The sequence below is a fragment of the Cupressus sempervirens genome, chromosome 4 (assembly GCF_028749045.1).
Source record: "Cupressus sempervirens isolate cs-2001-9-10 chromosome 4, ASM2874904v1, whole genome shotgun sequence".
Classification (NCBI taxonomy): Eukaryota; Viridiplantae; Streptophyta; class Pinopsida; order Cupressales; family Cupressaceae; genus Cupressus; species Cupressus sempervirens.
The window spans coordinates 727,853,710-727,880,073 of record NC_143121.1 but is presented as its reverse complement, the minus strand read 5'-3'; the positions used below and the strand labels follow the sequence as shown (position 1 = coordinate 727,880,073).

At 34.3% G+C, this 26,364-nt stretch overlaps 2 protein-coding genes across 2 annotated transcripts; both read left to right on the top strand.

The window, feature by feature from the left end:
- Window positions 1-898: 898 nt before the first annotated feature.
- Window positions 899-2,297, top strand: LOC149563361 (aluminum-activated malate transporter 14-like). Its single transcript, XM_089828134.1, has 5 exons — window positions 899-1,073; window positions 1,169-1,296; window positions 1,418-1,649; window positions 1,868-1,989; window positions 2,112-2,297. The coding sequence occupies exons 1-5, from the start codon at window positions 899-901 to the stop codon at window positions 2,295-2,297; spliced, it is 843 nt and encodes a 280-aa protein (XP_089684260.1).
- A 20,644-nt stretch (window positions 2,298-22,941) lies between these two features.
- LOC149563360 (aluminum-activated malate transporter 14-like) lies at window positions 22,942-24,752 on the top strand. The gene is made up of 5 exons (XM_089828133.1): window positions 22,942-23,263; window positions 23,375-23,782; window positions 23,896-23,906; window positions 24,104-24,181; window positions 24,354-24,752. Exons 1-5 carry the CDS (start codon window positions 22,942-22,944, stop codon window positions 24,750-24,752), a joined length of 1,218 nt encoding a protein of 405 aa, XP_089684259.1.
- The last annotated feature ends 1,612 nt before the right edge of the window (window positions 24,753-26,364 follow it).

The following is a 26,364-nucleotide window of genomic DNA, read 5'->3' as shown; positions in this document are numbered from 1 at the left end:
CTTGATCCCACTTAATAAGCCATTCTTGGCTTACATGGTAGAATAAAGTCTATTATCCATCATACATAAAGTAAGAAAAAAGAAAAAGAAATCATACAATTTCATCCAAATTTTGACAAGAACAATCTATAGAATGGAATTTAAAATTTAAAATAAATATATATTCTTATTTAGAAAAAAAGATAATATAAAATCTCCCTATAATAACTTTCAACGAAAGACGTTTAAATTTTATAAGACTATATATTTGCATATAAAAATAATTTTTTTTACAATAGCGTTTTCTATTAATAATTAATAATCTAAGAATACAATTCACCAAAAAAAAACCGAACAGGAAAGATCACCCACCAGAATTCACAAGTATTATCTCTGTGAGAATGAAAATAAAGTAACTCAATCATCTCCCTCTCCCTCTCCGTGACAATTATTATCTCTGCCATTAGTAAAACAAGAAATGCAAAGGCCGATTCATTCGAGAAGCCGAGTTTTTTCTCTTCCATCTTGTAAGGCAACCGCAAGAAGAAATGAACGGTTTAGAATTTATAAGATCTGCTTCCTTACTACAATTGAGCTCATTTATAAGGTGATCCAAGATTTTAGCTAGGGTGTTCTTCTTTGGAGTTTCTGAGCGCTTGTGTAACTGTTTAGACCAAGATTAAATTACATTATAAATCAGGTTGGCTGGATCTCCTCTACTTGAAATTTAAGCTCTTGTATCTAAAATTTGCTTGAATTGATTTTGTGTACCATGGCTTCTCTTGGCAACAGCGAATGCAGAACTAACATCAGTACATCTAATGAAGAAATTAGCTACAATGAGTGTCGAAACGGGGGATTTCTAAGAAAAATTTGGTAAAATATAAGCAATGTTTTGATGGGGTTGTGTAGAAACATAATGGATGTTGGAGGGGAGGATCCCAGAAGGATTACACATGCTATAAAAGTTGGGTTGGCATTGTCATCGGCTTCGCTGTTATTTCTGTGGGATCGATTATTCTACAGGGTGGGATTTGGTAACCATGCAATTTGGGCAGTCAGGACTGTCGTTGGCATTTTCAAATTCTCTGCGGGTATGAGTTAGTTTAATCTAATTGATTCTAACGCAACCATCTTTTTCACCCTAATCGACTAACATTTAGAATGGATGTTGTTGTTGCTTGAGCAGGGGCTACCATGAAGAAAGGCCTCAACAGAGGAATTGGACCTATGGTGGCTGCATTTCTTGCCTTCCTCGTTTCCCACGTGTCAGAGAAGGTAGTGCAAGGAAAGGCGTTTGTGCTCTCTTCATTGTGGGTGAGTTTTTGTGCTCTCTTGGAATCACCTTGTTGCATTCACTAAATCTCAATTAGTACTCCACTACACTCATTTTGCAGGAGCGGCTACCACGTATGCCCATTTCTTTCCTTCCCTCAAGAATAAATTTGACTATGCAGTGCTTATATTCCTACTCACATTCAACATGATAACGGTCTCTGGATATCGAGTGGAGAATATATCACACATGGCATACGAACGCTTCGCCACCATATTCATCGGATGTGGAGTGTGTTTTGTTGTAAGTCTGCTCATCTTCCCCACCTGGGCTGGCGAGGATCTTCACAATTCCACTGTCAGGAAGTTACAAGGCTTGGGGAAATCTCTGCAGGGTAAGAAAACCGAATGAAAACAATTGAGGTTAAAAATCCTTGTTTTGATTGTGATGAAAATGTAACGTTTTCTTCAGCGTAAAATGTGTGTTTTTCGCAATGGGTTGTTACAGATGAACCACTAGTACGCTTTGATTGGTGTGGCTTGTTATCAGCTCGGTAGATTAACTTGTTAAAATATCCGACTAATGTAATGGGCATGATATATTTGATGCCAGGATGCGTGGATGAATATTTCAGCGGATGCCGTACTGATGAGAAGGTGGAAGATGAGTCAGAAGATATCATACATAGAGGATACAAGTCTGTGATGGATTCAAAGGCTACCGACGATTCTTTGGTAAATCGAAAAAATATATAGTTATTAGAAGAAACTAATTAAGTGGTAGCCATGAAAACTTTTGACATTAAAGAATGTTAAATGGATCGTCTGAAAGAAGTGATTGTACATGTTAATTGCAGGAGGCATTTGCTAGGTGGGAGCCAAGGCATGGTCTATTTCGATGCCGACATCCATGGAAGCAGTATGTGAAAATTGGAGTGAAGCTTCGTTATCTAGCTTATCCTATTGTGGCCTTGCACAGATGCCTTCGATCTGAAATCGAGGTATATTCGTATGCATTTCCTCATTTGGTATCTTTACCTTAAATTTACAAATTATCTTCAATGCATGCACTATAGCTGATGAATTTTTGTTTTGCATACGTTTTGCACTATCTATATCTACATCTCTATAACTCTTGTTATTACCTCTTCGAGACCACTACCTCTTATGTTCCAAATATCAAATATATGTTTATTCATGACCAAAAATATTTGTAGTAATGAAAAATATTTATTGAAAATATTTCAGATTATAAAACATCGTTCTCTTCTTTCATACGTTTTTCTCTAAATATATCAATATCATTCTTCCTTCAAATATCTGCTTTATATCATCATTTTTTTCATGATATGTACTTCTAGATTTCATTTATGGTTATATCTAACTATATTTAAAAGTAAATTTAATTATTTTTATATTTATTATTAGTTATTATTTTTGCTTTAAAATAGAGTAAAGGAATCTCAAACCTTTCCTTTTACGTGAAAGTTGGTGTGTATAGTGCTTGGGCACACTTTTTTAGCACAAACAAAAGGTTTGCAATGCAACTACTGCCACCTACAAACAAGACAATGGAAAACCTTAAATAAATAGTAAATATTCAAGTTTTGAAACCAATTGTTTTAAATATTATGAATGATTTGAATAGAAAGATTTCTAATGACCTAGGGATTCATATTTTATAGCTATATAAAGTGCGCACAAAAATATTTACATCCACACATTTGCAAATTTTGAAGTAAGTCATTATTAATGTGCATGCCAATGATTTCATGTGTTCAAAAGAAAAAAAAAGAAGAAGATTTGAAATGTTGAAAAATGTCATAGTTTTTTTTTTAACTTATAAGAAATTGAATAGGTTCCTCCACAAGGAAATTCATAACAAAATGAAAGACATAATTATTATTTTTAATTATAATAATCTCTTTGACTAAAATATTATTTTTATTTTAATACATTTGTAATTGATTAGCGTTTCATGTAAAATAACATTTTTCTCAAAATTATTTTCTAAGTCTTCAAACCTCATTTTTATAATACTAAATCTTATATTAATTAATTAATTTAAATCTATTGAAGGCTTTATAAATTAAAATTTAATTTTAATATCTAGAATTACATTATTAGGACTTTTGTTAGGGTTATTTTTTTATTGGGACAAGGGTTAAAGTAAGGATTTAAGGGTTAGGGTGAGCATTAGGGTTTGACATTTAGGATTAGGATCATGGTTTAACATTCATAACAAGGTATTAGGGTTAACCATTTAGGCTTAGGGTTTATCTTAATATTTAGGATTCAAGGTTAGTCTTTTACATTTTGTATGAGGGTTCAACATTTATGGTTATTATTACGTTGAGCGTTATGGTATGGGTATGCATCATAGTTAAGATTGGGATTTATATTAAGGTTAGGTTTAATAGTTAGAGCTAGGATTTAGAATTAGGGTTGTATATTTAGACTTGATGATTAGCAATTAGAATTAGGGTTTAACATAAGGATTGGATAATGGTTTAAGGTTTATCATTTAGGATTATAGTTTGGATTTAGATTTAGGGTTTAGTTTTCCGAATTATGATGTGGTAATTGGGATTGGGATTGGAGTTTATTATTTAGGGTGTAGCATTTAGAACTAGGATTACAATTAAGGCTTATACTTTAAGATTTATTTAGTAATTTATGGAAATAGGATATGATATTACATCATGGTTAGTATTATTGTTATGAGTAGAGTTTGAATTACGATAGAATTTGGGTTAAAGTTCAACATTTAGGATTATGATTCAATAATAAGGGCTATGATTAGTGTTTGATAATAGTGATTAGGACTTATGATTTAGGATCATAATTTAGGGTGGGATTAGGATTAGGGTTTAGCAAATGGGATTTGGGGTTGGAAAGACTTACACTTAGGTTGAGGTTAAATATATAATTTAAAAAAAAAAATATTAATCATAAACCTAACTACAATTGAACTATAATACAAATTCTCACCATAAACTTTAATGAAAAATATTAATCCTTATGCTTACATAAATTTCACCTTTGATTGTAAGCGTAATAAAAAATCATAACCCTAATTTATTTAATATTCTCACTACAATTATTGTTTGGGTGTTTGAGATCGGAGTTAAAATTTAGGTTTTTGTATTTAGATCATAGTATGCATTATGGTTCTAATTAGGGACACATAATAGTAAATTTTAGTGTCAAGGTTAGTGTTTATAATTATGATCAACACTTAGATTTTACCATTAGGATTATAGTTAGAATTATTTTTAGGTTTACTATATTTAATAAAATTAAAACAATTGAGAACACTATCCACCTCATGTATACAATTATGTAATGTGTCTTATTTTTTTTCTCTATAATGACATTTTGCATAAGTTAAATTTTGTGTAATGTGTTTTCTTAGTTTTTATTTTTGGTATTTTCCTTAAATTTGGGCTTCCTTATTAGAGTTTAATTCCACTACACTTCCCTCACACATGTTTATAAACTTCCACCAATTAATCACTAAGTTGTGTTAAAACTAAATTAAATTTTATCTACTTCAAAAAATTGTAGAACATATATATTATCCTTTTACTTATTTTTAATATTTATCCTAGAAATAATGAAAATGATTAATATTTATTTTTAACTATCATATAGTGTTCCTATTTTTTTTAAATAATTAGATATCTAAATCATACACTGTCTACTCTAAATACTTATTTGAAGTACTTTGTTACCAATTTTAGGGACCACCTCAAATTGGTCGAGCTATATAGTTGTCAATTGAATGAAAAGTACATGTTTTCATTTCAAAATTTTCACAAAAATTGATAAAGTTATACTCATTCTTACTTTTGATCTAATTTTTTTAATAATAAGATAAAGGATAAACTACATACATAGCATTAAAAACTTGAAGTACAACATCAAAATAATGATTACTATCAATCATGTAAGAATATTAAATTTGAAACCAAGCCATGTAATCTCATGAGTGAATACAAAAATAAATAGTGACAAGTTACAATGCTTATCATATACAAAAAAACATCTTTCTGATAACAAAGAATTAACAAAATGATATTGTTTCACATGAAGGACTAGTCCAATGCACCAAAATTAATGTTGCTAGTCTTTTCTTTATTTTTCTCAAAAGCACCGATAAGAGGATCTACACCTTGAGGAGGGTAAGTGGTAGTCTCCCAACTTGGGCCTACCTTGTCCCACTTCAGTTGGATGGCCCCATTCACTTTCTAGATATCAATGACTCTCTTTAGTGAGCTATCTTAAAGCTTCACATTCTTCCTAATTTAGCATGTTTGAATAAATGTCAAAAAAATGGACCAGTTGTATACCATCCTTATATACAATCATTATTCCCTCATTAATGTAGATCATGAAGTGGTCCTTGAAGAACTCTACAACCATAGATACTTGTGAAATGATATTGAAGAAGGTGAGTTTAAGCATAAACCTTGTAAGTTCCCTCTTGATATTTTGGAAGACTTCATCATTCCCCTTTTTCTAAAGATACAAAATCACTTCAGTAGATAGAAAAAACTAGAACTGATTAAGCATATTGTCAAATTTATCTACATGACTAGCAAAGACTAGTAAATGGAGTCAACAAAAGGTAAATCATGCATGAAAGCATTGAAAAGAAGGGAAGAAAAACATTTTTACTTTAGAGCATTCAAGATTTGATGGATTTATTTTAAGCCCCAAAATGGGAGCATTTTCACATAATGTTCATTTGCATTTTAAATGAAGTGTCCATCGCACTGGTTTAGTTTTTAATAGTTTCCATTCAATAGTGGATTTTCTTAATTAAACTATCCAAACATTCCAATGAAAAAAATTATAATATTTAGACATGCATTCCATGAAAAAGCAAGAATGGTTCATTTTTAAGCTTTTAAATATGGGTTTTCAAGCAATCATTATAAGAAACTTGACAAAAACTGTTAGTATTTTGCTCCCACAAATACTTGCAACAAAAAAAGATTATAGGTTTGCCACTGGTTGGTCAACCCAGCAAACTCATGGGTTTAAACTGCGATCCCACAATGCAGGATCGAAGCTAAAAGGTAGCAGGATTGGAGTGAAAAAAATTGGTGAAACTATGAAAGAATGGGTTGTGAGAAGAAAGTAATAGGGCAATCTTGCAAAACGATGATCGCATGGGTTTATGGGGACACTTTCCCACTAAAAAATTTATCTGTGGGTTCGATATTGGAGGGAAAAAAGTGGGGTATAATGATTCAATAAATAGGTGAAACATTCCTATAGGTTTTTACAGTGATCCTATTGGTAAAAATTGGCGTTCCCATGGGAATAGGGTCAGTGGGAATGACAACTCAGATGTTTTTAATGGCACGTAGTGGTGGGGTTTGGGGCAAAGGGTGATTTCTCCTTCACCAGGTTGTGTTCCCGTCGGTTGAGGATCACGATCTCACAATTGTGGGTTTGCAATTTTGTGGTTGCGGGATTGCGAACTAGGGGTGCTAAAATATTGGTGAAACTAGAATTTGATTTTATGGCCGGGAGCATAATTCTTGGCAAGGGAATTTGGTGCCTTTAAAAAATGTTAGAAGAACACCTACATGCGTAAAAGACAAAATTTTTTAGTTTGGTTAGTTCAAACATGAATAAGCAAAAGTGTGATTATAGTGACCCGAATGCGGACTCTCATTGGTTAGTTAGGTGGCCAAGTAAGGTTAGTATGGGTGGATGAGTTGGATTAGGGGAAAAGGTTGGGTTTAGGGATATTTTTAGGGGTTTGGATAATTTATTTAATAAAATGGGGGATGTGGGATTAAATTAAATAGGTTTGAGGATTTATTTAATTTAATAGAGGAATATGGATTTAATTGATAGATTGATTTTGGGTTATCATTTGATTTTATCAATTGGACTATAGTCAATTAAATAAATAAATTAACTAGGGGATGAAGACTAATTAATTAAATAGTAAATATTTAATTAGTAACATCCTAGGAGACTACTAAATAAGATTACCTAGTGATGTAAATAGATTTAGGTGTCTATAGAATTTACTTTTGAATTGGGGATGGATCCTATGAATTTTCTAAGAAAGTTGATGCATAACCCAAACGATATTTCTCGCCCAAACTTGACTCAAGCATTTTTTGTGCAAAAAAAAAGGGGAAGAAGCAAGAGCAATGAATACTGAAAAATCCCTCAGCTTGAAACCCGACATCATACTATACTCATTTGAATGAAAAATGATTGCACCTGTGAAAAAGGACTTACGGATTTTTATGGCCACATTGAGACTAGAAACATTAAAAAATTTTCAATGCTAGGAAAACAAAGGGGCCTTAAACATGACAATCAACCCTTCATTAATTGATTTCAAAAAGTAACTCAAAATTATAATGTGGTAAAGGTTTTCAAGAGTTTCACCTAGGGTTTTATACTTAGGAAACTTTAATGGACATGGAAACAAGTAGAAATCCCACCCTATCAACAAAGTTTGAGCATTTTATGATACAAATATTAGATTTTGCACTTTACTAGAATAAGGGCCAACACCCACAACTACTATTTCACCCTTTTAAATAATTTAGGTTTAAGAAATGAGTTTTCTTTTCTTTCTGTCAGCTCTTCTCTCTCACTCATAGTATCAAGGCTCATAGAGAGAATCCACATAAACCCATTTTGCGCCAAGCTTTCATGGTTTTAATTTATGATTACATAGTGGAAAAATGTGAAATTAAACCTTGCAAGGTCCTTGGTGTTTAATAAGGATAAAAGCTTGAAATTCCATTCTAGCAATAAATGTAAGGGAAAAGGAATTTTGGAAGAGTTGGGTGATATTAAGAGTGAAATGAGTAAGAGGAAGAAGAAAAATATCGGTTAAAAGGATACAAAAATAGAGTTAGAAGGTGAAGTGAGGAGGATGGAAAGATATTGAAGATGGTGGATGATGGGGATAGTGAGTATTTTGGTGGTTCGATGGACAAAATATACAAGCCTCTCAATAATTTTCCTTCCCCTATTTCATCCCATTCTCATGACAACCAAGGCCTTCCTCAGAATGACTTGGCAAAGGAGGAAAAAGTGATTAATCAAGAGGAGAATGATGAGGATTTTGATAAAGAGACTCTCCATCTTGATAAAATTGTGGATAATGTGAATCATGATGTGCATAGTTCACTGAATGCCTCAACCCGAAAAGGGGATCAATAAAGATGTTGAAAGTCAAAGAAAGAATTCCAACAGAAAGAACATTCCTATAATTAATATGGTGGACACGGATGAGGTTAATTTGAAGCTTTTGGAAGATGAGCTTAAGGATCTTAGTGTTGAACCTTCCTTGGGTGTTTTGTAGATAGTGAAGGCAATTTCCTTGAACACATTTTGTATGGAGAACTAGTCATTCAATGCTATTAAACTCTTGAATATCAATTATAGGGCCCTAAATGCTAAGATGGATGAAATCTTAGGTAAATGCATTACTGCGTAGAGAAAGAGAATTATAGAGAATCCATTAAAAAGAACAATGTTATTCTAGCATTGATAGAAAGAATTGAGAATCTAGAAAATACTATGAATGTGAGGATTAAAAGTTTTCAGAATATTTTGGAAGCTACCATTGAATGTCTTAACAAGACACAAGGTAAAGTGGATCAGAAATTGAAGAATCTACTTGTTCTAGAATTAGAGGACCCAAATTGTTCGAATATATTCCACCAATATAACTTTTGGTTGGGGGGGGGGGGTGGGTGGGGAGGGTGTTGAATTAGTATTTTTTGTGATAGAAGGCAAGCCTCTTGCTCATATTGTATCCCAAGAAGGAGTGATGATTTATCTAGGCAGAGTTAAAGTCATTCAACAATTAAGTCTTTCATTGAGTAAAACTAGAGTAAAGTCCTTCTTTGGTCAAGTAAATATCTTGAGGAGATTTATGCCTGACTTCTCTAAAATAATTAAATGTATAGTTGATATGATAAAAGAAAATACAACTTTAAAATGGACTGATGTTGGGAAAAGACTTTTGAAGATATCAAGAGTTCCATTGCCAAAGCCCATGTTCTTGTCCATCCTAACTACACTAAAGAATCCATTATTTACCATTATTCCTTAGAACATACTATGTCAACTATATTGATGAAAGAGAATAAAGAAAGAATACAAGCTCAAATTGCTTTCATGAGCATACCATTGAAGAATCAAGAATTGATATACTCATAGATGGAAAAACATGTATATGCAATGGTGAGAACCCTTAAATTTGTTAGGTTTTATGTGCTACATTCTCATTCAATAATATATATGCTAGATCCTACAAAAAAAAGTATTCTGATGGAACAAGAGGTTGGTTGTAATAATAGAGGAGTATGAATAGAAAAAGTCCAAGAATATGATATAGAAATTAAGCCAACCAAACTTGTAGGAAGAAATACACTTTGTAAAGCCTTGGTAGAGGATCAAAAATTCAAAGAAGAAGATACTCCAAAAGTTCTAATGGTAAGCCTTTAGGATCCTTGGTTCTCAAAAATTACTTATTTTATGATATATGGTGAATTCCTTGATGGATTGATTACTAAGAAAAGAAGGGTTCTAAAAACAAAAATCTTGAAGTATGTGATTCATGATAATGTCTTGTACAAAAAAGCAGTTGATGGAACATTTTTAAGATGTGTGGATAAAGAGCAATAGGTAAAATTTTTGACATCTTTTCATAATGAAGCATCTGGAGGACACTTTTATTGTACTATTACTGCATTTAAAATTTTGAGGTGAGGTTATTATTGGCCTTACATGTATAAAGATGCATATAAGTGGGTGGTTACTTGTGAGAAATGCAAGATGTTTGCTGGTAAACCTCAGCTTCCTATTCTACCTCTTAGGCCAATGGTAGTTGAAGCTCCTTTCCATGAATGGGGTTTATATTTTATAGGTCCACTTAATCCTCCTTCTAGTCAAGGACACTCTTACATACTAATTGCCACAAATTATTTTAGTAAATGGGTTGAAGTAAAGCCAATGAAGAAGAATTCATCAGAAGTAGTATGTGAAATCCTTAAAGAGCATATATTTATTAGGTTTGGAGTTCCTATAAAATTGATAATGGATAATACATCTTACTTTTCCTCTTTATAAATTATTGGATTTTGCTATTATAATGGTATTCAAGTTGGACATTCATCTGACTATTTCCCTTAAGGAAATGGGCATGGTGAGTCTGGTAATAAGAATCTGATTAATATTTTAAAGAAATTGGTCTCAAATAATCAAAAAAATGGGCATAAGAAGATTCATGATGCTTTATGGGTTGATAGGACCACACCTAAAAGGGCTATTGGTATTTCACCTTTTCAGTTAGTCTATGGAGTGGAAGCTAATTTTCCACTAACCTTAGAGCTTTCTATATGTAAACTAAAGACTATGATTAAAGAGGATAATTTAAAAGATGGATTAGAGAAGAGGATCTTGTAACTTACCAAATTGCAAGTGGAAAGAGAAGAGATTGTTGATAAAATCACTGAACACTAGGGAAGAATCAAAAGGTTGTTTGATAGAAGAACAAGGCCTAGAAAATTTATGGAAGGTGATTTGGTGTTGCTATGGGATAAGAGACATGAGCCAAGAGGTATGCACTCTAAGTTTTAGTCTTTGTGGAAAGGGCCACTTTAGATCATTTAAGTGAATCAGAATAATTCTTTCAAATTGGAATATCCCACTAGAGAAACCCTACGATGTTCCTATAATGAGAAGGATTTGAAGTTGTATCAAATGAAAAATTGAAAGTAGACTAGGTATCATGCAGTTTGCTTTAGCTTAGTTGCTTGCTTTCTTAGGTAGTTTGTTGTTTTTTTCCTAGTTTAGTTTTTTTTTGTTTGTTTGTTTTGCTTTTAAGTTGTCACCTTTTGTGCAAAACTAAAGATTGCTGGATTTCCTTCAACCATTATCATGCTTAAATACCTAGCCAGAGTTAGCTATTGCCCAAGCTTCAGTTCATATCTTTTTGCTTCAGGGTTTTGGAGTCAAGTCAGGTATCAATGTTTCAAGTCTAGGTCTATATTTTCCATAGGATTATCTATCTTCTCATCATTCCTTCAAATGAGCTAACTGAATGCAGAGAATCATATGAACAATGCATCAATTCAAAGCTAGGTGATTAGGGTTTGAGAGGTTTTATGTGTCATCTTGATGAGAAGAAGGTCTATACCTTCTATTGATTTTTTCCTAACCATGATAAACACAAAGATTCAACATTATGTTATGGTTTCCATGAAAGACATTGCAGATAAGAAATATTAGCAAGGAGAAGAAGTAGTTCATGTAGTAGAAAATATTTAGAACCCTTCTAGAGTAAAAATATGAAGATAAGAAAATATGCTTCGTCGATTTAGTACATGAATGGTTCATATGCAATCATAATAAGCTACATGGTGGAGAAAATTCAAATGAATGAAAGAATGCACACTATTGGCCAGTTAACAAGTCAAATGGTTTACAAGATCAAATCCAGATCATCGATAAAGACTAGATCAATGGATGAAGTTTAAATGATGGAAATATGAGTATTCAATGATGCATCTTATTCATTGTCAGATCAAAAGAACATCTACACTCCTCACTATATCATCATGAAAAGATGAACATGCTTTAATCATTGCAAAAAAGTGACAGAAACACGTGTCCTATGGGCCATTACATTTCACGAAGCAAAACTAGGTCAATGTTAGATCCTCTAGATAATAAAATAGTTCCAACTATTCACCATGGTGTACCTAGTTGGAAAGTGGACCCGCGTCATAAAGAAAATAGAGAATTAATATCTTTTATTTTTGCCATCAGATCACAAGAGAGATCAATGCTCATTGTTATGTCGCTAAAAAAAGTTACAAGGAAAATAATCATAGTGACATAATGATTGAAAGATACGTGTACACGGAGGGACTCATGGAGGAAGTTTTAAAGAAAATTTATAATGTTTTAATCATGATCGTTAATTTAAGATCGATGGTTAGTGTTCAAAAATGCAATGACCATTGGAATATGAAATACACAGGTTTGGCGCAAAATAGTAGACTATGAATAATTAACAATTTTCTACAACTTTTTTCTGAGATTGCATGAAATCGAATAGTCATTTCCTATTTTCATAAACACCATGGATTTAGAATCATTGATGGAGAAGATGCCACATATTCATATGACTAGATAATTTCACATTTTATTTCCTTTTCTATTTTGTGACTGTTGCTCTGCTAAACTGAAGGATATCGAAAAACTATAAACGTAACCTCATTTGATGATATAAAGGTTGCAAAACTTGATGGTGAATTGGTCTATAATTTCATTTATCCTATTTTCTTGTCATGTTTTATTGCCAATGCATAGATTAGTTCTGCATTAAGAGTTGAAAGAAAATCATATGTGGCTCTGTGGTTAACATATGGATTCTATTTCATTTTGGTAACTATAGTGAAGGTGATTCCATTTACTTTCTTTATATATGGTCTTGTTTCTCCTCTTATTAATTTCATCTCATATTAGATAGGTTCATTGGGAAATGAAAGATAAATGTGTATGAATCTATTAGTTATTGCTTGGATTCCATTTCATTCAAGGCTGGTAGTGAGAGCAATTCCATTTTCCCTCATATGCATATCTCTTCATTCCTCTTCTACATTTTGATGGTTAATCTACATTTAGAATAGAAGTAAGAGTTAGAAATATTAAGATAATCTACTAGAGTCATTCCATTGAGAGTGATAGGTTATTCAAATCTATTTTGCCTAAATTTTTTGTGCCTACAAACAATTTGGTTATCTTTTACCACTCTCAAGTTAAGATCTTATAATGTCAAAACCTCTGATCTCATAAAAAAAAATTCATTGCATATCATTTCAAATCATAGGGAATTACACCTAATCATTCATAGGGTAATGATAGAATACATATACTAACCCATTTGTTGGTAAACATGTTTTTGTCTCTCCAAGGATTGGGTTTCAAAGAGTTAGGATTTTAAAATCTAATAGGAGAGAAAATTGTTAACCAATAGTATTTAAAAAGTAAATTAATCTAATATATCTTGTAAATGGATGAGATGATATTATGTTAGATTTAATCTTGTAGAAATTGTAGGATATGTGCCCAATGATTTTGTTGAGAGGGAAATATGAACTTTTAAGTAATTCTTGCAAGAAACACTATATCAAGAACTAAAATTTTTGTAGGACATGCACAACATGAACTTTTAGAAAATCCTTTAAAGACTTCAAGGAAAATATAGTTTCAAGTTTAAAGCTAGATCATGTCATTGATAAAATAGGATCATTAGAATTATCCATACATCTTCAAAATATGACTTGGGCAATAGTACATTCATGAGACTAACTACTTTTTTAATAGCAACATACATAATTGGCATTGCTTCATTCAAAAGCACAATAAACATTGACAATGCCTAAGGTGTACACTCATTTTCAAGATACATTAACAATAATATAGATAATATCAATTTTATGCATTATATAAAGTACATAACAAACGAGTTTCTAATTTGAGCCACTCATTCATTTTTAGAATATAATCTGTTATTAATTTAAAATTACTTAACACCTATTTTAATAGAGCATTTGCAGGAACTAGAAAACCATTCAAAGGAGAAACAATATGAAATATTTCCTAAATTTCTCATGCACATCATTTGTTTATGTTCAATATTTATTTTCAAGCTATAGATGCAACATAGTTCTATATTCTTTGTCTATGACTCTTTAGATGAACACTCGAACACATACGTTACTTGAAGAAACTTTACAATTTATGAATATGTCACCATTACTAAAGGTTCAAAAATTTTAATGTACAATTTGACTCAGCAGTTACCCCAAAACCCACCACACTAGAGGCAAGAACTTTGGGGCTTGCACCCCTTGTTAAGATCTATCATATTCAATAGTAGTATATAATAATAATATATGATGGTTAAGTTTTGGTGGTGTTCAATTTAATAGTGGTATTGTATGAAAGTTAAGTTTTTGTGTGGTATTCTCCTTACTAAGGATCGAACTCTAATAAATAAAATAGACCTATTTTTTTCAAAAATATTATTATTTTTAATATTAGGGTTTACATCTAATCTTAATTGAAAAAGGGTCAAAAATTTATACAGATATAATTGAATGTCAATCATTAATTCAATTTGTTAGATTTAATTTTATAATTAGAAATTGTATAATATCTTGATTGTAATTCAAAGAATGTTATAAAAGTTATAGATTTTTAGAAACACTATTAAAATAACTCAAATTTAGTCATTCTGATAAGTCAGCCTAAAAGGTGACACAACTTTGTACTTTCACCCTCTAAGTCCAAGTCTAAAGAAAGTGAGGAGAAAGGGAAACATGCGAGGAAAAAATAGAAAACTAGGAGGTTCCAGTGCATCAATGATGATGAGGAGGAAAATGCTACTAAGTCCCCCCTGACGATGGAGGAAGTTTAGTCATTATAAAGGTATATCTCATGTTTCAACTAGTTTCAGTTTGGACAATCTAGATCTCACAAGTTTTCCAACCTAGCCACCCATATAAAAAGCTGTGAGATCTAGCTTGTCCAAACTGAAACTAGCCAAAACATGAGATATATCTTTATCCCGAGAGACTTCCTCCATCTTTATGGGGGATTTAGTAACATTTTCCTCCTTCTCATTATCGATGTACTAGAACCTTCTAGCTTTTTTGTTTTTTCCTTGCATGTTTCTCTTTCTCCTCACTTACTTTAGACTTAGAGTTAGAATCTAGTTCTTTCAGGCTCTCATTATTTTTCACTCTTTTCTTCTTATTAAGGTTTGAGACATCTCTATGGGAATGTCTCCCACCCCTAGTTAATTAATTCCATCCTAACCTCACCTACATCCACACCCTGAAATGTCTAAAATAACATAATTGAAAGTTCCAGTATTACATCAGAGAAATGTGGACATGTGGAAGAAAAGCAAAAGGAAATAAAAGATAGCCTGAAAGAGATAGACTGGGATTTTGTGTCTAAGGGAGTTGGAAAAAAAGGAACCCATGATGCTAAGTAGGAGCAAAAATCTAAGAGAAACTTCTATATTGAGGAACAACAGGGTATACTCCAAGATACTGCAAAAGCCTTCTCAGATATAAACACCCATGTTTTGGCTACACTTGGTATGGGCATGGAAAATCTCATGAGAAAGGATGATAAGCTAGGCACAAATGATAACTCATCCATGACATCTACTTCCCCTCTCAAGAGGCCTAAGGAGGACCCCCATATTTCCCCTCCCCCTAAGAAACCCCCTGTCCAACCCTTGACCCCTTTTACTTGTCCCATGCACCCCCTTGTTCAAGACCCCGACCCACCCACCAATTTGGATCAAATTACTTTCAAATAGGTTGAAGCTAAATTGAAGACATTGTGGACCAAGATGAAAAAGCAAAAGAACTTGCTAATTTATTTGAATATGAGGTTCACCACTTTGGTGGATTTTTTGTGTAAAGTTTATGCATTTTTTAGTAACCATTCTTTAGCTTCTTCAGTCAGGGAAGATGGGACGTAAGGTGGAGGAAGATGAGGAAAGCACCTAAAGACTCTATAGGTTCCAATTAAATGACATGATGAATGTGTGACAAGGGAAACCAAACCCCCTGATGAGAAGAAAGAATGACTACTTGGCCTCATTTTGTGTTAATTTTTTAATATTGTTATGATGGTTAAACTTTTATCTTGTGTGGCCAATATGGAAACTTTTTATATGAACTTTAATGTTCGTAGCCTAATTAGTTTTCTTGTTGGTAACTTGTATGACACTATAGACTATAATGGTTTTGATAGTAGATTGACAAATTCTTGTAGGTACTTATTTTTTATGATAATGGGCAGCTAATTTGTTGTTTATGATTTGGGTCAGTGAGCTATCCGTCAGGTGATAGTGTTTCCTTCACTATGGTTGTTCTTACTGGGCTAGTCACCCATTTTGGACTGCTAATGTTATACATAATAAATGTGACATCAAATATGAAACTCCTTTAGCCACATAATAATATTTGATGGTAAGGGGATGATTGTCTTCTTAGGCATAATAAATCATATAACGCCTTCAAATTAATCGCATGAAGTTGGACTATATTATCTTGGATTGTTAAGAGTATATTCAACTATTATTTGGATTATTAAGATTTAAACTGAAAATTTATTTTAATTATGTATTTATATTTTAATAAAATATGAATAAAAAAATTCAAATACTATATCTCAAAGTAGTACAAAAATAATCAAAATCTATGATCTAGCTATTGGTTGCGTATATTATTTATAGATTTAATTTTGCAAGGTTTTTGCACAAACTATCTCATCCAATATTAGAAATGGGAAATATGAGAAGACAAATGACAGATCATGAAATTTGATATTGAACACCTAGGAAAAAAATCATCCAATAAAATCTAAAAGTAATAGATATTACTCTTTAAAGATTCTTGTAATTAAGAATCTATCACTTGATAATTATTAAATCTAAAGTCCCTTACTTGATCCCACTTTATAAGCCATTCTTTGCTTACATGGTCGAATAAATTCTATTATCCATCATACATAAAGTAAGAAAAAAGAAAAAGAAATCATACAATTTCATTCAAATTTCGAAAAGAACAATCCATAGAATGGAATTTAAAATTTAAAATTAATATATAATCTTTTTTAGAAAAAATGACAGTATAAAATCTCCCTATAATAACTTTCAATGAAAGATGTTTAAATTTTATAAGACTATATATTTGCATATAAAAATAATTTATTTATTTATTTTTATAATAGCCTTTTCTATTAATAATTAATAATCTAAGAATACAACTCACCAAAAAAGAACCGGAGATACAAGATCACCCACCCAGAATTCACAAGTATTATCTCCGTGACAATGAAAATAAAGTAACTCAATCATCTCCCTCTCCCTCTCCGTGACAAGTATTATCTTTGCCATTAGTAAAACAAGAAATGCAAAGGCCGATTCATTTGAGAAGCCGAGTTTTTTCTCTTCCATCTTGTAAGGCAACCGCAAGAAGAAATGAACAGTTTGCTCGATCCTCATAATTCATAAGATCTGCTTCCTTACTAAAATTGAGCTCATTTATAAGGTGCTCCAAGATTTTAGCCAGGATGTGAAAAATCAAACTATTGCAGTCACTGATTAATAATCTCCTATCAAAAATGATTATTAAACTGCTGAAAACAAATTCTCAGCTAATATCGAAAAATAACACAACTGCAACTTCACTTAAAATACGGAAAGAAATGCACAACAGAATCAACACAATATTTTTGGACAAATTGTCCCTGGAAAAACCCCTAAGGGAAAACCAGTTCTACAGATGAGAAATTATATTAAACTTCAGAAAATCAAGAGATACAAAATTCCTTGCCTCACACTGGCAGAACTCTGACAACCTCCTAATTTCTCCCGCTGATATTCCTCACTGCTATCCCTGCGCTAACACTGCGCCCTTGCTAACATTGCAAGACTGTTTGCTAACACTGCAAACTGCTTCTCCAAAATGCTTCTTCACGTCCAAATGACCCAATGACCCCTTTCTATACTACTCCTGTTGGTAAACCAATGACCGAGATTAAATCTAACCAACGGCTGAGATTAAGACAACTCGACAGCCAATAATAGAATTGGTTGCAAAGTGTCCAAAAGGAATCACTAAAATTAGTAAATAATAACCATTTACTAATTTTTGGCAAGTGGACAAACAGCTGTCCAAACCACCTATAAATACAACCGCTATTCATAGATAAGGATGAACAGCTGTCCAAGCTACCCATAAATAGTGCTGCTATTTTCGGGTCAGAAATAACAGCTGTCCAACTAACAATAATTAACACTCCCTCTTAGCGAGGAAGCTGTTCTGCATGACACCCATCTTATCTCTGAAGAAGATAAATTTGGCCTTTCCCAAAGCCTTTGTCAGAATGTCTGCTACCTACTCATCTGTAGGTATGTATTGTAGTCGAACAACTCCCCTTTGTACACAATCTCTAATGAAGTGATATCTGATATCTATATGTTTAGACCTATCATGAAACACTGGATTTTCAGACAACTTGATGCAACTCTGATTGTCACAATGTATCACAGTAGTCTCAACCTTCTGACCAAACAAGGCTACTAACAACTTCCGAAGCCATATAGCTTCACATGTCGCCATGCTAGCTGCTATGTATTCTGCTTCTCCTAAACTTAGAGCCACAGACTTCTGCTTCCTGCTGAACCAAGATACAACTCCTGATCCCAAGCTGAAACAACACCCTAAAGTGCTCCTTTTGTTTGTTGTACTTCCTGCCCAATCTGCGTCAGTATAGCCTATCAACTTGATACCTTCACCTCGAACATATATGATCCCATACTCGACTGTACCACACAAGTAACGTAGCACATGCTTAGCCACTATCCAATGCATTCTCTTTGGTTCAACAATGAACTGACTAAGAGAGTTTACTGCAAATGCTATATCTGGTCTAGTGTTGACCAAATACATAAGTGAACCAATCAACTGTCTATATAAAGTGGGATCTACATCTTTCTCCTTAGATGTATCTACCTTCCTCCAATTCGTGATCATGGGTGTAGACATGGCTTTGCAATCCTCCATCCTGAATTTCTTCAAGATTTCAATGCAATATTTCCCTTGACCAAGGAAAATCTCCCCATCTGTCTGCCACACTTCCATGCCTAGAAAGTAGTGCATAAGTCCTAAATCCTTCATCTCGAACTCTTTCGCAAGGTTCCTCTTGCAATCCACTATGAGCCCTAGTGAACCTGTAAGAAATAGGTCGTCCACATAAAGAACAAGAATGAGAATCTCACCCCTAACCATCAAGTAGTAGAGGTTAGCATCTGCTTCACTCTTCACAAAGCCCATTTTCTGCAAGTATGTATCAATGCGCTCATACCACGCTCTAGGAGCCTGCTTGAGTCCGTACAATGCTTTCTTCAATCTGCACACGTGGGTCTCTTTGTTGTTTGCTACAAAGCCTTCTGGTTGTTCTATGTATACCTCCTCCTTCAACTCACCATTGAGGAATGCTGTCTTGACATCCATTTGATGGATCTGCCATCCCATCTGTGCTGCAAGTGAGATTACAGCTCGTATAGAAGTATACCTGGCAACTGGAGCAAATGTCTCCTCATAGTCTATTCCCTCCTTCTAAGAGAACCCCTTTGCCACAATCCTAGCCTTGTATTTCTCGATGCTACCATCTGCACCATGCTTTATCTTATAGATCCAGCGTGATCCAACTACAGCCCTCTCTGTTGGTCTAGGTACTACCTCCCACACATCATTCTGCATTATTGAAGAATATTCCTCAACCATAGCATCTTGCCATACCTGATGTTCTGCAGCTTCTTGATAGCTAGAAGGCTCACTATCTACCAACTGACTAATTAATGCCACATAGTCATTGAACTTGGCTGGTTGTCTTCGCTGTCTAGTACTCTTCTTAGGAGCTCCCACAAACTCCTGAGTATCCCTTTGTGTATCTGGAACCACATGGTTCCTGCTGCCAACTATAGAGGATGAAATGTCAACCTCTAAGTCTTCCAGATGCATTTCCTATTGCACCTGTTTCTCCATACTCTGTGAATCTTCACTAACTGAGTCTACACTCGTACTGGTAACTGTACTTGAGCTTTGATGCCCTTGACTTGGTCTTGGAGCTTCTATTGGCTGCTCACTCTAATCATCTGCTGGAAAATCTCTGGATCTCTTGAATGCCTTGTCCTCCATGAACTTGACATCCCCTCTGACAATAACTCTTTTAGTCCCCGGAATGAAAATCCGGTATGCCTTTGAGGTCTCACTGTACCCAACAAAGTACCCCCTCTCTGCAGTCTAATCTAACTTTGTACGTGTATCTCCAGGAATATGACAATATGCCAAACTCTCGAATATCTTGAAGTGACTAACATCTGGCTTCTTCCCTGTGAAAGCCTCCTCTAGTGTCATCTTCCCTAGCACCTTGTGTGGAACTCTATTCTGAATGTAGACTGTTGTATTACATGCCTCTGCCCATAAGTAACGGGGCATGTCCTGGTCATGTAGCATAGCTCTTGCTACCTCCGATATAGAACGGTTCTTCCTCTCAGCAACTCCATTCTGCTGTGGATTGTAAGGAATAATCCATTCTCTCTTGATTCCTTCTCTGGTGCAGAACTCCTGGAAGACATTTCCTTTGTACTCGCCTCCATTGTCTGACCGAAGAAACTTTATCTTCTTTCCTGTCGAGTTCTCCACAAGAGCCTTGAACTCTTGGAATCGACTGAAAACCTCATCTTTAGTCTTCAAGAAGTATATCTAGGTCTTTCTAGAGAAGTCATCAATAAAAGTAACATAGTACTCATATCCTCTGAGAGATTTCGTTGACATTGGTCCACAAACATCTGAATGTACTAGATCAAGAACACCCTTAGATCTGGTGTCACTCCTTGGAAAAGATTCTTTCACAAACTTCCCCAACACACATCCCTTACATACATCGTCATGCTCTGTGCTCACCTCTGGAACACCTGTCACGGTCTCATGAAGCAATTTAAGTGCTCCATGATGAATATGGCCAAACCTCCTATGCCATAGCTCTCCAAGATCTCTAGGATTATTGTTGCTCATAAGTGCCTTAGGAGTATCCCTCTGAAACTGAACAGTCCCTTTCCCAACAGGGTTGAGTTTGGACAAGTTTCCCATAGAAATTTGGATGTTGGTGTCCTCCTCCTTGTAACTAGAGAAGTACTCTCTAACTCCTGTCATATGAAATGACGCCCCACTATCTATATACCAAACACACTGTGCGGTTGAGCTAACCATACAAGCTATGAGTGCAAACTCATCTTCCATTCTTCTGGAGAGTTCTTCTGCACTTGCTGAAGCTGCCACCTGCTTCTTAACCTTTTTCCTCTCTGGGCAATCACTGACATAGTGGCCAAACTCGTGACATCCAAAGCACTTGACCTTAGAAAGGTCCTTCTTCTTCTTTTCACTTTGTGAATTTGATCCTTTGCTAGATCCCTTCTTTGCTTTCCCTTTACGCGCTAGGGCAACGTTCTCTTGTTCCACCTCATTTTTCTGACTCTTGTTGGCCCCATTGACAAGACTTAGTCTAAACTCCTCCTGAGTGAAATCAGTCCATAGTCAATCCCAACTCGGTAAAGTATCTCGTCCACTGACAACTTGAACAAAGACACTCCATTGTTTAGTAAACCCATTTAGGGCTATTCTCACTAGCTCAGCATCACTAGGGCTATCTCCAACAAGTACTAACTCATCCTTGACAAGTCTGAGCCTGGTGAGGTAACTTGTGACGTCTTCTCCCTTATTCATCCGGGTATTCTTTAGCTTCTCTCTGAGAATCAACTTCCTGTTAGTGGTAGCATTCTGGTATAGATTTAGAATGGCGTCCCACATCTTCTTTGCTGTATCTAGCTCCGAGATATGTGGAACAATATGATCCTTGACACCATCAAGGATAATCCTCCTCGCTTTGGCATCGTCCTTCCTATATGCTGCAAGCTGTGGTGCATCCGTTGGTATAGGTACACCACTGGTAGCATAATCCTTGATACCATTCTCTTCCAACAATGAAGAAATTCTGGCCTTCCAGACACCAAAATTTGAGGCACCATCCAATCTATCCTGATCTCTCAAACCGGCTGAAGCCATCTCAAGGGTTTAAAGCAATAATAAATCTAAAGAGATCAAAATTTCTTTCCTAGGGCAAAACTCTTCTACCCTTAACAATGCTCTGATACCATGTGAAAAATCAAACTATTGCAGTCACTGATTATTAATCTCCTATCACAAATGATTATTAAACTGCTGAAAACAAATTCTCAGCTAATATCGAAAAATAACACAACTGCAACTTCACTTAAAATACGGAAAGAAATGCGCAATAGAATCAACACAATATTTTCGGACAAATTGTCCCTGGAAAAACCCCTAAGGGAAAACCATTTCTATAGATGAGAAATTATATTAAACTTCAGCAAATCAAGAGATACAAAATTCCTTGCCTCACACTGGCAGAACTCTGACAACCTCCTAATTTCTCCCATTGATATTCCTCACTGCTATCCCTGCGCTAACACTGCGCCCTTGCTAACACTGCAAGACTGTTTGCTAACACTGCAAATTGCTTCTCCAAAACGTTTCTTCACGTCCAAATGACCTAATGACCCCTTTCTATACTACTCCTGTTGGTAAACCAACGACCGAGATTAAATCTAACCAACGGCAGAGATTAAGACAACTCGACAACCAATAATAGAATTGGTTGCAAAGTGTCGAAAATGAATCACTAAAATTAGTAAATAATAACCATTTACTAATTTTTGGCAAGTGGACAAACAGCTGTCCAAACCACCCATAAATACAACCGCTATTCATAGATAAGGACGAAAGCTGTCCAAGCTACCCATAAATAGTGTTGCTATTTCTGGGTCATAAATAACAGCTGTCCAACTAACAATAATTAACACAGGGTGTTCTTCTTTGGAGTTTATGAGGGCTTGTGTACATGTTCAAACCAAGATTAAATTACATTATAAATCAGTTTTGCTAGATCTCCTCTACTTGAAATTTAAGCTCTTGTATCTGAAATCTGATTGAATCGATTTTGTGTACCATGGTGTCTCTTGGCAGCGGCGAACGCAGAACTAACATCAGTACGTCTAATGAAGAAATTAGCTACAATGACTCTCAAAACGGGGGATTTCTAAGAAAAATTTGGTTAAATATAAGCAATGTTTTGATGGGGTGGTGTAGAAACATAATGGATGTTGGAATAGAGGATCCCAGAAGGATTACGCATGCTATAAAAGTTGGGTTGGCATTGTCATCGGTTTCCCTTTTATTTCTGTGGGATCGATTATTCCGCAGGGTGGGATTTGGTAACCATGCAATTTGGGCAATCATGACTGTCGTTGTCATTCTCGAATTCTCTATGGGTATGAGTTAGTTTAATTTAATTTACCCCTTGTTCGATTGTTTCTAACGCAACCATCTTTTTCACCCTAATCGACTAACATTTAGAATGGCTGTTGTTGCTGCTTGAGCAGGGGCTACCATGAAGAAAGGCCTCAACAGAGGAATTGGAACCATGGTGGCTGCATTTCTTGCCTTCCTCATTTGCCACGTGTCAGAGAAGGTAGTGCGAGGGAAGGCGTTTGTAGTGGGATCTTCCCTCTTCATCGTGTGTGAGTTTTTGTATGCCCGTTTCTTTCCTTCCCTCAAGAATAAATTTGAGTATGCAGTGCTTATATTCCTGCTAACATTCAGCATGATAACGGTCTCTGGATATCGAGTGAAGAATATATCACGCATGGCATACGAACGCTTCACCACCATACTCATCGGATGTGGAGTGTGTTTGGTTGTAAGTCTGCTCATCTTCCCCGCTTGGGATGGCGAGGATCTTCACAATTCCACTGTTGGGAAGTTACAAGGCTTGGGGAAATCTCTGCAGGGTAACAAAACCAAATGAAAACAATTGAGGTTAAAAATCCTTGGTTTGATTGTGATGAAAACGTAACATTTTCTTTAGCGTAAAATGTGTGTTTTTCGCAATGGGCTATTATAGATGAACTACTAGTACGCTTTGATTGGTGTGGCTTGTTATCAATTCGGTAGATTAACTTGTTAAAATATCTGACTAATGTAATGGGCATGATATATTTGATGCCAGGATGCGTGGATGAAACTAATTAAGTGGTAGCCATGAACACTTTTGACATTAAAGAATATTAAATGGATCGTCTGAGAGCAGTGATTGTACATGTTAATTGCAGGAGGCATTTTCTAGGTGGGAGCCAAGGCATGGTCTATTTCGATGCCGGAATCCATGGAAGCAGTATTCGAAAATTGGAGTGAAGCTTTGTTATCTTGCTTATCCTATTGTGGCCTTGCACGGATGCCTTTGATCTAAAATTGAGATATATTTGTATGCATTTCCTCATTTGGTATTATTGCATTAAAATTACAAATTATCTTCAATGCATGCACTATAGTTGATGAATTTTTGTTTTGCATATATTTCAGGGCCCTCATTCGCTTCGTTCACCATTGAAGAAGCCATGCACCAACGTCGCCCACAAAGCAGCCAAATTACTGGCAAAGCTGTCAAGCTGCATTGAACAAATGAGAATATACGACTTCGAGCCAATATTGGAAGAAGTTCAACATGCACTAGAGCATCTTCAAGTTTCCTTGAATTCTCAACCAAAGCTCTTACTGCATTCAACAACAAGAATGCCGAGTCAGAAAATCATACTTGAGAATGAAAATAGAGAAGAGGAGGTAAGGTGGGCGACCAGAAGAAGATCATGGCATGGAGAAAGTAGTGACGAGAAGAGGTTAATGCTGAGACACGGCATTGAATTTGGAGAAGCACTTGGGTACGTTTGCGTGGTTGGTGGTGGAGATCATAGCGAGGCTTGAGCACGTGATACACGTTGTGGAAGAGCTCACGGCAATGGCGAAATTCAAGCCTCACAATCCTTCAACGTCGGATCAGGAGGCTTTAATCATAACTAGTTCTGCTTCTCCCCGTAGTTATATCCAGAGACCCAGTCTTGCGAGAACGCCTGAAAGATGTGTACATATCAACAATGTCAACTGATTTTTTCCTTCAATTCACACTCTAATACAGGTGTCAATTTTTAACAACATACACTAAGGGAAAAATTAAGCTTGCCAAATACAAAGTCAAATTCTATGGTTGCATTATTAAATTTTATGTATGAATGATTTACACTAGTCTCATTTTTGTCTCCCTCACAATTGTCATATCATCTTGCTGACACCATGAGCTACTCCTAATCCCAATCTTTCTAGAGGAGCACATATCTTAACTTCACTATGCATGTCTAATCGAATAATATTATAATTATACCAAATAATCAATTTAAAAACAATATAGACTATTATGACATTGGTAAATTTTTGTAAACTTTTTAAAGACTAGTTGTTACACCTACTTCCAATCTTGTTTGAGCAGATGTCAAATAACATTTTTAATTTTCACTTCTTTCTAATTTACTAATATAAATCTATAATACCTTCTATTCTTATTTATTATTATAATTATAATCTCATCACATACTTTTATATCATGATTATTCTTTATTTGTTTCCACTATCTATATCAACATCTCTATAACTCTTGATATTACCTCTTCGAGACCACTACCTCTTATGTTCCAAATATCAAATATATGTTTATTCATGACCAAAAATATTTGTAGTAATGAACAATATTTATCGACAACATTTCAGATTATAAATCATTGTTCTCTTCTTTCATACGCTTTTCCCTAAATATATCAATATCATTCTTCCTTCAAATATCTGCTTTATATCATCATTGTTTCATGATATTTACTTCTAGATTTCATTTATGATTATATCTAACTATATTTAAAAGTAGATTTAATTATTTTTATATTTATTATTAGTTATTATTTTTGCTTTAAAATAGAGTAAAAGAATCTCAAACCTTTCCTTTTACTTGAAAGTTGGTGTGTAGAGTGCTTGGGCACACTTTTTTAGCACAAAAAAAAGGTTTGCAATGCAACTACTCCCACCTACAAACAAGACAATGGAAAACCTTAAATAAATAGTAAATATTCATGTTTTGAAACCAATTGTTTTAAATATTATGAATGATTTGAATAGAAAGATTTCTAAGGACCTAGGGATTCATATTTTATAGCTATATAAAGCGCGCACACAAATATTTACATCCACACATTTGCAAATGTCGAAGTAAGTCATTGTTAATGTATATGCCAACGATTTCATGGGTTCAAAAGAAAAAAGAAGAAGAAGATTTGAAATGTTGAAAAATGTCATAGTTTTTTTTGAAACTTATAAGAAATTGAATAGGTTCCTCCACAAGGAAATTCATAACAAAATGAAAGACATAATTATTATTTTTAATTATAATAATCTCTTTGAGTAAAATATTATTTTTATTTTAATACATTTGTAATTGATTAACGTTTCATGTAAAATAATATTTTTCTCATAATTATTTTCTAAGTCTTCAAAC

Coding starts and splice junctions, on each gene's coding strand:
- LOC149563361 (XM_089828134.1), top strand. CDS start 899: ATGGATGTTGGAGGGGAGGATCCCAGAAGGATTACACATGCTATAAAA. Junction 1,297..1,417: donor TTGTGCTCTCTTCATTGTGG/GTGAGTTTTTGT, acceptor CCTTCCCTCAAG/AATAAATTTGACTATGCAGT. Junction 1,650..1,867: donor CTTGGGGAAATCTCTGCAGG/GTAAGAAAACCG, acceptor ATTTGATGCCAG/GATGCGTGGATGAATATTTC.
- LOC149563360 (XM_089828133.1), top strand. CDS start 22,942: ATGGTGTCTCTTGGCAGCGGCGAACGCAGAACTAACATCAGTACGTCT. Junction 23,264..23,374: donor CATTCTCGAATTCTCTATGG/GTATGAGTTAGT, acceptor CTGCTTGAGCAG/GGGCTACCATGAAGAAAGGC. Junction 24,182..24,353: donor AGCAGTATTCGAAAATTGGA/GTGAAGCTTTGT, acceptor CATATATTTCAG/GGCCCTCATTCGCTTCGTTC.